This window comes from Nicotiana tabacum, chromosome 9 (assembly GCF_000715075.1).
Source record: "Nicotiana tabacum cultivar K326 chromosome 9, ASM71507v2, whole genome shotgun sequence".
Taxonomy (NCBI): Eukaryota; Viridiplantae; Streptophyta; class Magnoliopsida; order Solanales; family Solanaceae; genus Nicotiana; species Nicotiana tabacum.
Window position 1 is genome coordinate 83,651,240 of NC_134088.1, and position 12,709 is coordinate 83,663,948.

A 12,709-nucleotide genomic window follows, 5' to 3' on the forward strand; every position below is an offset into this window, starting at 1 on the left:
ATATAGTGTCATGTTGAGTTAACAACTACAACGATTTCTACGAGCGACGTGAACGCCTATTTAACTCTAAGCCATTGTTAATAGGGTTGCATTGGCTCAAACCCTCTTATCAATTATTGCAGTCTCACAGAACTCAGGAACATGCAATTGCGGGAAAAAAAAATCTTATAGTATTACACTTAAACTCCAAGAAGTTTAGTGAGACATTGATTAGGCTGCAGGAAGCTGACAATAGCAGTGTATCAGTGGGATGAAGGTAAAACACGCCAATTATTGGCAAGAAGCATAACTCGATCACGAGAAGAATTGGACATCTGTTGAAGTATGACGTTCTTCACGGGGTCAGCTGCCGCCTGACCAGCACGGCTGGCAAGTTCCAAGTACACCACAGCTTTCATCATTTCCCCTTCCTGTTGAATGTGCAACACAAGTTATTAAAAGTTCACAGGCTAGTGGGGAGAAAAAAAGAATGGATCTTTACACAAATAGTAGGTTGTTTATTTTTCCTAGTGGATTTACATAGATTATGCACCGATTATACACAGTAATACAGATTATACATGGACTATAGAAATATTTTACCTCCACCGACTATTTTTAGTTTAAGCGGTTGAGTGAGCAGTTATTTAGGTTAATTCTTTAAAAAGGAAATGAGATGTGGGGGGGCTTTTTCTGTATGAAACACTTGGCACCACACAGATGCATGGAATTATATGCTTCTTTAAACTTAGATATGAAGAAATTGTTGAAAGAGAGAAGGGGGGAGGAACATTTAGGCACTACTTACAGAAAACAGACTCAGCCCATGCTCAAGCTGGGCTTTGCTATGACCTCGATCAGCGGCTCTCTTCATCCATTTCCTTGCTAGTTTGTGAGACTGCATTAAACCTTCTCCGACCGAGTAGCATAATGCAGTGTTATACATAGCACGGACATATCCACCTTCTGCTGCCCTCAAATACCACTTCGCCTATGCAATGATAGAATCCTTTAACTGAAGGCCACATTAGAACTACATCTGTAATTTATACAGGAAGTTGAAAAAAGAACAGGATTTTATGCACCGTAAAGTTCTCAAAACCTATTATCTGCAATTTATACAGAGTTGAAAACTTATACGCCATAATGGTGCACTTGAACTTTTGAATTTAACATCCCTATCCAAATACAAACCATCCTCTTTCATTTGACGATAAGAGTTTCGTGAATTCCTTAAATCGGGTAGGATCAGCAATCACTTCTCCAATAATTTATTATTCTAACTCTATAATTATCTTATACTAAATCTTAATTCAAATATACTTGCCACTTCACAATTTTAAAGTAATGAATTCTGTTACAAACAACAAGCCATCAACTTCAGAAACTAGAGCATCTGGACTAAAATTTTGAAATATATTAATTCAACTGTAAATGGAGCAGTAGACATATGTTCTCTGCATACCTACGATAAAACTAAAGCACCATTCAAATGCCTAGTAGTATATATTTTTGGCATAAGTATCTCTTCCAGTCCTACCATGAGCATTGTCCCTCAATATTCTTCATCAATGGGCCTGTCCAGTTCAACAGAAAACCGAATCAAGAACCTTTTTCCCACTTCTTTCTATGTATGTAATTGAATATTTTATGGACCATACTTCCTGTTCTGTCCTAAGACACTTCTTAAGATAAACAGAACACTACCGAACTTATCAGCTTCTACTACTTTTATTTTAATTGAAATCCTCAATGCCAATTTTGAGAAACTAGGTAGGTATACAAGAGGAATTTGTTTAAATAGATGTTAATCATGATTTTTTTTCATAGGTGTTCAAGCGAATGTTAATGTAAAATAGTTTTTCAGATAGAGGTTGCAAAATCCCCTATTGTACGTTGTAATTTATAAAACAACAAGGAGATATAATTCACAATTGACATGGAACATTCCAGAACTAGATTCCACTAATCCTGTGAAAGCTTTTTTTCAATATTAAGTAAATAACTTAAAACAGGTAAAATCTCATACCGGTTCCTGGAGATTACTATTCAGGCCATGACCTTTATGTAAAGAAAGTGCTAGTTGGTATTGAGCTCGAACATGGCCAGCAACAGAGGCTTTATACAGCCATTTAACAGCTTCCTCAGGATCCGGAGGATTAGCTACGTAGAGTAAGAACTAAGAAGAGATCAGAAACACAATGAAACAGTAAACTAGTTGAGCACTAATGAAAACTAAAGTAAATGTTGTCAATGGAAAATGAATCTTTAACCATTTTCAGTCAGAATGCATAACCTAAAACTCTACAAAGTGCAAATCAAAGGCAAATATACTGCGGGGTGCTCTTTAATACGCTCACATGTACAATGATTGCAGGAGCATGTTAACAATTGAGATTAGTGATTTCACTGGAGCCATGTTGACTATGTATACCTCCTTTTTTTTTTTTTGGAGCCATGTAAACATTTGAATTCTGGAAGTCCCAATGGCAATGCTTTCACATGAGGATATAAACATTTATCAGTTTTGGTAGGAACCATCTCAACAATTGAGGGAAAGGCAACAAGGTCTAGATAAAATTTTATTTACAATAAAGTCTAACAAGAAGAACAAAAAGAATAATAACGTCAATGAAAATTAATATTTTGACAGATGCGAATGCATTTTAACATAAGCAAGGAGCTTGAGTCACTAAGCCTTTCAATTCCTGTATCAAACACATTGTTAGTAATTAGCTCACACGATTAAAGTTGCTAATTTTCATTTATTGAACTTAGTTTGATACAAATATCTATTACGCATAATATACAGGATTGTTAACACACTTTCACCTTCTGAACAACAAAGCCTACATTGTCCTCAATGCAGTAGAATTCCTAGGCCCTAGACTTAAATTGAATGTAAATAACTCAGGGATCATAGATGAAGAATCCAGAAAATATGATACTATCAACATTGCAAGCTACTTCTTCCACTTAACCAAGGGCAGACCGAGCATACATGTTATGGGTTCATCCGAACCCAGTAACCTTGTCCTCGACTCTGTATGTGTTAAGAAGATCCACTAAATAAGTATAAATAATAGATTCCAAACGCACTAATCAAATGGGCAGGGATAGAATGATAAAGTTCAAATCCTGGATCAGCCTCCGCACTTATCTACTAGCAACTCCAATGACATACAAACAATTTTCACCCATTCTATAGAAGTAACTGAAGACATAAGACGCGAATTAGATAATGCAACAATCTCAATACCTTGTAAGAGGGAAATCCCCAAATTGCATTGAGCAGCAGGGTCACCAAGTTCAGCAGCCTTTCTATACAAAGACATCCCTTCTTCTCTTCTCCCCATCTCCCAATAAACCAAGCCAGCATCGACCATAGCTAGCGTGGATCCACGCGCGGCGCCTTTAAGGAAAGAATCAAGCGCTTTAGCTAAATTGGATTTAACCCCTCCACGGCCATGCTTAAATCGCTTGCCCCATCTCAGAAAAAGCATAGCTTCTCTTAAGGGTCGAAGTGCATCACGCCAAGACTTGCACACTAGTGAAGCTGCTCGTAAATTCGGCAGCGTAAAATTGGCCGCAATTTTCAAGAGAACATCGTATGGAAGTTGAGAAAAATCGTGATGGTACTGATTAGACTTGGACGATGATGATGAACTTAGACTGACTTGGAAATGAAAAATGGAGGGGGTTTTCGGGGGACGAGTCTGTTTGTTGGCGAAAGGGAAAGCGGTGAAACGAGGTTGACCGTCCGATTTGGACGGCCAAGTTCTCTGTTTCATTCAATTGGGGTTTAGGACTGGAGAAGGAGCGGAGGTGAATGGTGGGCAGTGGAGCAGGAGCAGAGCAGCTGTGTGATTTTTTTGTATGTCGCTTGAAACGCATCGTTCACGTGTAATATCGGAGGAGTCGCGAATTGACCGACTGTGGATTGTTTTTGTGGCTGTTTGTTATTTGGAAATCCTGCGGTTGGCTTGTTTTTGGTTTACTAGTCTCACGGCAGGCATATCAATGAGTTACACAAAAAACAAATGTAGTTAGTTATGTTAGCTCCGTTGGACGATTTTGGACTTAGGAGTGCGTCCGCATTGTAATTTGGAGGTCCGTAGTCGAATTAGACTTGGATTGGCGAAAGTTGGATTTTTGGGAAATTTGACCGGGAGTGGACTTTTTGATATTGGGGCCGGATTCCGATTCGGGAAGTTGAAGTAGGTCCGTAATGGAAAATGTGACTTGTGTGCAAAATTTGAGGTCCATTGGGCGTGATTTGATACGTTTCGATATCGATCGTAGAAGTTGAAGTTTCAAGGTTCATTGATTTTGACTTGAGGTGCGATTCATCGTTTCGAGGTTGCTATACGTGATTTGAAGCTTCGAGTAGGTTCGTTTCGTCACATGGAACTTGTCTGTAAAATTTGGCGCCATTTGGAGTTGATTTGATATGGTTCGGACGTTTGGTTGCGATTCTAGAAGTTCTTGAAGTTTCCTTTGATCTTCATGCGTTTTGGCATCCGATCCGTGCTTTTAGAGGTTATTTTGATGATTTGATCGCGCGAGCGAGTTCGTGTTGTATTTTTGGACCTGGGTGCATGGTTGGTTTGGAGCCTCGGGGGCTCGGGTGAGTTTCGGATTGGTTTCAGAATGATTTTTCATGATTTTGAGTGCTGGTGCTGGTGTCATTGCATTTGCGATGTTTTGGTCGCAAATGCGACTATCGCATTTGCGAAGCAGCCTCGCATTTGCGAACCCGGGCTGCTAGGCAAGAATTCACTTTTGCGAAAAATTCCTCGCATTTGCGATGGTCCCCCTTTCGCATTCGCGAAGCGTTTGGTCGCAAATGCGACATTAACAGGAAAACCTCCAGTTCGATTTTGAACCCTAGCTTCGATGGGAGGCGATTTTATGAAGGGATTTTCATACCAAATCATTGGGTAAGTACCTCTAATTAATTCGCAACTACATTTCATAATTTTATATAAGATTTAACATCAAATTCATGAGAAATCTAGGGAAAAATTTGGGGATTTTGTCAAAGTTTTAAAAAAATGAAAAATTGGGATTTGAGAGTCGAATAGGACTCGGATTTGAAAACAAAACACGTATTTGGACTCATGAAGCTATGGATAGTCAAGACCTACCCTTAGACCCGGATTTTGATCGGGTGGGCCCGGAGTTTGACTTTTGTTGACTTATTAGAAATTGAATAAAAAATTACAACTTTATTAATTGAAATTGTTTTCTCTTGCATTGTGTGATGTATTTAAGTCGTCTTTGGCTAGATTGAGCCGAACGTAGGTGAATTTATAAAGGAAAAAGCTAAATTGAGTATTGAGTTTAGCCGAATTGAGGTAAGTGTCTTGCCTAATTTTGTTGAGGGAATTTTTCCTACTATTTGGCCTTGTTTGCTACATGCGGGGGTGATACATATATGAGGTGACGAGCGTATATGTATGTGCCGGAGTTAATCATGCTCGGGGGTAGATTATATTATAATTGTATCTTGTAGAATTACGTGACCTTCTTGCTTCATGCCTCACTTGACTCCTAGATACTAAGAACATAGTATTAAATGTTTGAAACTAAGACTTAGCTTATTATAACTTGATCAAATTTGATGGAATTCTGAGAATACATTGATGTGTCTAATTCGGTCAGCACTATGCGTAATCATTAATACATTGCTACGGCCGATATTCTTGAGATACTAGATTCTATACTTCTGTAGTGGATCATTTGTGAGATTGGTTGGAATACTTGAATAATAAAGTTATTGCGGATTTATTGAATTATTATTGGCGTGGACAGTTGTGATTGGGATTCATTTGGAATATTCGTTTAAACACTCTCCTTAACGTTATTTATGCTTCCTGTCTTGTTTGTCATTGATATAAATATTCCTGGTAAGGAAGAGTGTAAAGTACCAAGAGTGATGTCGTGCCATTGTTTATACATTATCATGTGAGGGAGAGTGTAAAGCACGAAGGGTGATGCCGTGTCATATTATCTGAGAGTAAAAGTACGAAGGGTGATGCCATGCCATATTATTTGAGAGTAAAAGTACGAAGAGTGATGCCGTGCCATATTATCTGAGAGTACAAACACGAAGGGTGATACCGTGTCATATCATTTGTGAGTAAAAACACGAAGGGTGATGTCGTGTCATTGCATTTACATTATTATGCTTTTGTGTTATTGCGAATTTATGGCACGAAGGGTGTTTCCATGTGAGTGAGGACGAGGGACATGCATTATGTCATTATATCCTTTTCTTGCAGATATCTTCATGTCTTTACCTTGAGCTGTTATTGTCGTACTTATGCTTCTTATGTGACTTGTCGCCACTGTTCTGTCTTTATCCTCTATCTCAATTGTTGTTGTGTTGCCCATGCCTTCTACTTGCTTAACTTGCAAATATCATGCCTACTTCCGGCTGTTATAATTCCATCCATGACATATATGTTTTGTTGCACTTAAGTATAGGTCTTCTTCCATGTTAGTCATTCATGTCTCTACTTGTTAAATTATAAAGATCGTGTGTCCCCTTTCATATATGTTATATCCATCTTCATGCCTCCACTATGCTAGTTAGTTTGTAACGACCCGACTTGTCGTTTTAAGAATTTATGCCCCATTCAGTGACTTAAGGTCTTGAGCAGCCTCGCAATATGTATTATGACCTGCGTGTGTGGTCGAGTTTGATTTTACGGATGATTCGGAGAGATTTGGGACAATTAGTCCTTAAGATGGAAGCTTAAGTCTGAGGATTTTTACCGTAGTCGGAACTGTGTGAAGACGACTCCGGAATAGAATTTTGATGATGTCAATAGCTCCGTATGGTGATTATGGACTTAGGAGCGTGTCCGAAAAATTATTTGGAAGTCCGTAGAGGAATTTGACTTGAAATGGCAAAAAATAATTTTTTGAAAAGTTTGACCGGGGGTTGACTTTTTGATATCGGGCCCAAAATCCGATTCTGGAAATTGGAATAGCTTCGTTATGTCAATTATGACTTGTGTGCAAAATTTGAAGTCATTCCAGATTGATTTGATGTGTTTCGGCATAAGATATAGAATTAAAAATTTTAAAGTTCATTAGGCTTGAATTAGGGTATAATTCGTGGCTTTGATGTTGTTTGATGTAATTTGAGGCCTCGAGCAGGTTCGTGTTATGTATTGGGACTGGTTGGTACGATTGGATGGGGTCCCGGGGGCCTCGGGTTTGATTCGGGGTGGTTCCGGACCAAGTTTGAGTGTTTTGATGCTGTTGGTTGCTGGTTCTGGTGTTGTTCTTCGCGTTCGCGAGGCACCTCTCGCGTTTCGAAGAAGAATTTTGCTGTTAGGACTTTGTTCTTCGCGTTCGCGAAGAAGGAAATTTTGTTGTTCATCGTCAGATTTTAGAGGCTCATATCTCGCAATCTATAAGGAATTCGGAGATGATCCAAAAATAAAAGTTGTAGCCCTTTGTGTCTTGTTTTTCGAAAGATAAACTATTTATCATTTGGAGTTGTGTACAAAAAGTTATGGTGGATATATTATAGGTTGTCCGGGAAGAGTTTGAAAATCTCCGTTGCACAGGGCTGACTTTGGAAGCTTATATCTCATAATACATAAGGAATTGGGAGATAAGCAACAAATGAAAATTATAGCCCTTGGAATCTAGTTTTCAGAAAGTTAAACCATTCATCATTTGGAGTTTTGTACAAAGAGTTATGACCATTATACTAAAGGTTGTCTGAGAAGAGTTTGAAAATGACTTTTGAAAAATTTGTTCATCGCGAACGCGAGGGGAGTCTCGCGAACGCGAAGAACAAATCCCTGGGCAGCAGAATAAAGTCCAAATTCATGTCATTCTTCCATTTTTGGACCAAGGAAGCACGAGTGGGGCGATTTTTCGAGAGTTTTTCAAGGAAAACATTGAGGTAAGAATTCCTAACTTGATTTTGGTTAAATTACATGAATCTATTGTTGTTTTTACACTAAATTAGTGAATTGGGTTGAAAAATTTAGAAAATTCTCTTGGTTTAAATTTAAGATTTGGAGGTAGATTTGTTATTGGAATTCGATAAAATTGGTATGGTTGAACTCGTATCGGAATGGGTGTTCGGATTTCATGAAAATTATGTCGGGTTCCGAGAGGCGAGTCCCGCGTTGACTTTTATTGACTTTTTGGAATAAAATTTTAAGTCGACGTATTATTATCCGGAATTATTTTCGATAATTTTTAATGAAGTTATACAATTAATTTGGATAGATTTGAGCTCTCCGGAGGTCAATTCAAGCAAGAAGGCTATTTTGGAATATCGGCCTAACTTCAAAAAGGTAAGTGTCTTGCTTAACCTCGAGTGGGAGAAATTCTCCTTAGGCATTGAGTCTTATGTGCAACTTGGGTAATTGAAAATCATGTACGCAAGGTGACGAGTACGTACTTGGTTTATATGTACAAATTTTATTGAGTTAAAGTCTTGAGCATATTGTGTAGTAAATTGGATAATTATTGACATATATTTAATCATCTATTTGTCGTGCCTAAACCCTTGTTGTTGACTCTATTGTTATATGACAATGTGATGTGATTGTTATTTGATTATTTATGAAATTTCGTGAATTTGCTGGCTTGATAATTATTGGAATTTAATTTCATTTTAGATTTTTCCCTTTGCAAATAATTAATTAAATGAGCTTAAGAAGAGGTGTTTGTGTAATTATTGAAAATTTGATCTTTTATGAAGACTTTGCTTTATGTTGAGTAATTTCTATCTCTATTGATTATTTTTGGGTGTTGTACACATTGTGTGGAGCATTTGGCTATTTGCTGTTAAATTAATTGACTTGGTTGTACCTTTGAAATTTGATTGTGGCCATTGGACAAATTGTGATATGAATTGATTTTTGTTATGTTGTTGTGATAATTTCCCGTATAAATTATTGTGTTGTGTGAGTTATTATTTTGGGGAGATAAATGTGACATTTCACCGTTGATATTATGTGATTATAAGGGTAGCATTTCACTGTTGTGTTTGTTGGCTATTGATATTATCTGGGCGGAGCGATAAGGGTGGCTATTGTCATGGACGATATGTGATGATGTGAGGTTGTGTTGAAAATTTTCATGTGATGTTGTGATTTTCTTGTGTTTATTTTTATACCGTGTGCAACTTGTCTTGTTGTTAGTAAATTGATAATAATCTGATTTTGTTGAAATTGAGAGCTTGTGGCTATTGCCAGGCGGTTTATAAAATAAAATGTGGGCACGAGGTGCCGTGAATTGTGATATTGGCACGTGAATTGTCCATGCAATTGTGATATAAAATGTGGGCACGAGGTGCTGTGATGAAATGATAATGATATTTGGCATGTGAATTTTCCGTGTAGTTGTGATATGAAATGAGGGCACGAGGTGCCGAGCAAATATGATGATTTAATTATGGGCACGAAGTGCTGTGGAAATATAAAAATGGGCTGAGACCCGTATTTACGAAAAATATAAAAATGGGCTGAGACCCGTATTTCGATAATTTTGAAATGAGGTGTCACATGGTGACTTTTTAATTGAAAGAATTATATTCAAAATATTTATTTGAAAGGATTTTTACTTAGAAAGTATCATATAAAAGAATTATATTTTGAAAGATATTTATTTGAGGAAATTGTATTTGAAAAGATTTATGGAAAGAATTATATTTGAAAAATAATTATTTGAGAGAATTATATTTGAAAGAGAGTTATCTGGAAGAACTATGTGAAAGATATATATTTGAAGGGCTTGATTTAATTGGGTGTAATTGTGTTTATTAATTGTTGAGTGATATTAATGGTGTTCTTGTTGTCTGTTGTGCATATCACCGGTTGTTTTATCCTGCCTTTATTATTATTTGTTTCCTATTATTTTGTATATTATATTGCATAGGTTATTAGACTAGTGAGTGTCTTGACTGTACCTCGTCTCTACTCCATTGAGGTTAGTCTTGATACTTACTGGGCACCGCTGTGGTGTGCTCACTCTACGCTTCTGCACATTTTTGTGCAGAGCCAGGTATTGAAGATATTGGATTTGAGCAGAGTTAAAGCGCGATCATAAGGATTCAAGGTAGAGCTGCTTGGCCGTCGCAGTCCCTTGGAGTCTTTTCATTTCATTGTACTATTAATTTGTAATCAAACAGTATTGTATATTCGGTTTTCGTGATCATTCCATGTATTCAGGACATCAGTAACAGACTAGATGGAAAGCATAGAGGTAATGACAACAATTAGGAAAAGGAAGGTAACTTCAACTATGTTACGACCCAAAATCCCACCACAGGCGTCGTGATGGCACATAGTCTCTAAGACTAGGTAAGCCGATTTCTACTACATTTTGAAGCCATTTTTTTTAAAAAAAAAATCTAACAGCGGAAATAATTACAATACACAACCTCCCAAGACTGGTAGTACTGAGTTACGAACTCTACATTCTCGATCATTATTGCTACTTGCATATTTCCTACTTTGTCATTACTGTTATCAGCATTTCTGCCATCCAGTTGGTATTGTTGTATGCATATTTAGTGAGGATGAGATAAATACACGAAGGGTGTTGCCGTGCAATTGACTTGATATTAGAGTATATTCCTCACGTTATGAAAGTTATGGGGTGACTATTGTGGTTTATTGGTTTCGCTCTAAAGAAAAGATTGGTTGAGATAGTGAAAACTGTTGAATTGTGATCTCTTCTAGTACTCTGTTATTGTTTTGTACATTCGTTTCGTGTACTCTATCATGTTATACTATAGTATAGTTCTATTACTAGATTTCGTTACAGGTTTTTATTAATGAGTATCTTTTTACAAAATAGTCTCGTCACTACTTCGACGAGGTTAGACAAAATATTTACGGGGTACACGGGGTCGGTTGTACTTATACTACACTTCTGTACCTTGCGTGCAGATTTTTGGAGCGGAGCTGCTGGTGATGTCGGGAGCTGACCCTGAAGTTGTTCGTGCATTCCGGATATAGCTTCCACTTGTCCTTGGTAGCTTTAGATTTTGTTAATCTGTTTATGTAACTTTCAAACAGATCATGTAATTATTTGTATCAACTTTGTAAATTCTAAGTCTTAGAAGCTCATGATTCGTACTACTAGTTCTTAGGTTAATTTGTAAAAGTTCAGATATTCCTTCACTGTCTTTCCTATAATTTCATTTTGCTTGTATTGTTGGTTAGTTGGCTTACCTAGCGGATCGAGTTAGATGCCATCACGACTTGTGATTTTTGGGTCGTGACAACCCATATCAATAGGTATAAAATTTTAAATATATATAAGGAGCTAGCAATTTGCTCATGTGCCCATATTGAATAAACAATGTTGGATTAATATTTTACAACAAATAACTTAATATATAACAAAAAAATATAGGGAGCTGGTAATTGTTAGAATGAATGCAAGAAGAAAGAAAACTTTCTAGGCAAACATTTAAATCTCAAGAAAATTTTCATAAATTATGTTTTTGTACATTCATATTGAAGGAGTAATTTGTTATAAAGCATATAAACATCTACCAATTTTACATGATTATTTTGTATCACAATATTTAAGCAAAGAAAAAGTTCAAAGCAAACACTAAAATCTCAAGAAAAATTCCAAAATTATGTTTTTGTACATTCTTGTTTAATGCGAAATTTGTTCTAAAAAGGTATAAAAATCCACCATTTTTACAAGAATATTATAAATTAATTATTGATATACAATATAATCATGTAAAATTGGATGATTTTTATACCCTTTATAACAAAATTTTGAAAATCCAGCGTTGAAACTAAGCAAAACATTATAAAGAAAAATTGTTGCCATCAAATTATGCAAGGTCGTGTGGTTCTTCATAAATCATATAGAAGAAGTAGAAGGAAAATAATAATATAATAAATGAAGTAAAGATTCTAAATTAATTTCTAATAATATTATTACTATATGGATTTAAGTTTTATATATATATATATATATATATATATATATATATATATATATATATATATATATATATATATATATATATATATATATATATAAAAGGTCAGAATCATAATGATTTTAAAGTCCTAAAATTAAGACTTATTACATAATTCAAATAAGGAAATATTAAATTAGTAAATTTTGATTTAATTTTAAACTCCTAAATATTAGTTAGGAGAATAATCAAATGACTATTTTGTCTAGTGTGAATTCTATTCTAAAAGCATAAAAAAGACGAACGATATTTCGTTAAGGAGTTTCGTGCTTTTAATATAGTATATAGATAGACAGACAGATAGATAGATAGATAGATAGATAGATAGATAGATAGATATAAATAGAACGCGTGATTAAAATGCGTACCTGTAACGACCCGACTTGTCGTTTAAAGAATTTACGCTCCGTTCAGTAACTTAAGGTCTCGAGCAGCTTCGCAATATGTATCTATGACCCGCGGGTGTGGTCGAGTTTGATTTACTGAAGATTCAGAATTAAATTAAAAGAATAATCCTTAATTTGAAGCTTAAATGGAAAGAGTTGACCGGAGAGTTGACTTTTGAGCAAACGACTCCGGAATGGAATTTTGATGATGTCAATAGCTCCGTATGGTGATTTCGGACTTAGGAGAGTGTCCGGAAAATTATTTGGAGGTCCGTAGTAGAATTAAGCTTGAAATGCCGAAAGTTAAATTTTTGGGAAGTTTGACCAGAGAGTTGACTTTTGAGCAAACGACCCC

General features: G+C 36.1%; 1 protein-coding gene across 1 annotated transcript; it reads right to left on the minus strand.

The window, feature by feature from the left end:
* Window positions 1-147: 147 nt before the first annotated feature.
* Window positions 148-3,933, minus strand: LOC107801666 (F-box protein At1g70590). Its single transcript, XM_016625027.2, has 4 exons — window positions 3,239-3,933; window positions 2,009-2,142; window positions 788-970; window positions 148-410 (listed from the first exon to the last, which is right to left on the minus strand). Exons 1-4 carry the CDS (start codon window positions 3,768-3,770, stop codon window positions 243-245), a joined length of 1,017 nt encoding a protein of 338 aa, XP_016480513.1. The 5' UTR covers window positions 3,771-3,933; the 3' UTR covers window positions 148-242.
* Window positions 3,934-12,709: the final 8,776 nt, after the last annotated feature.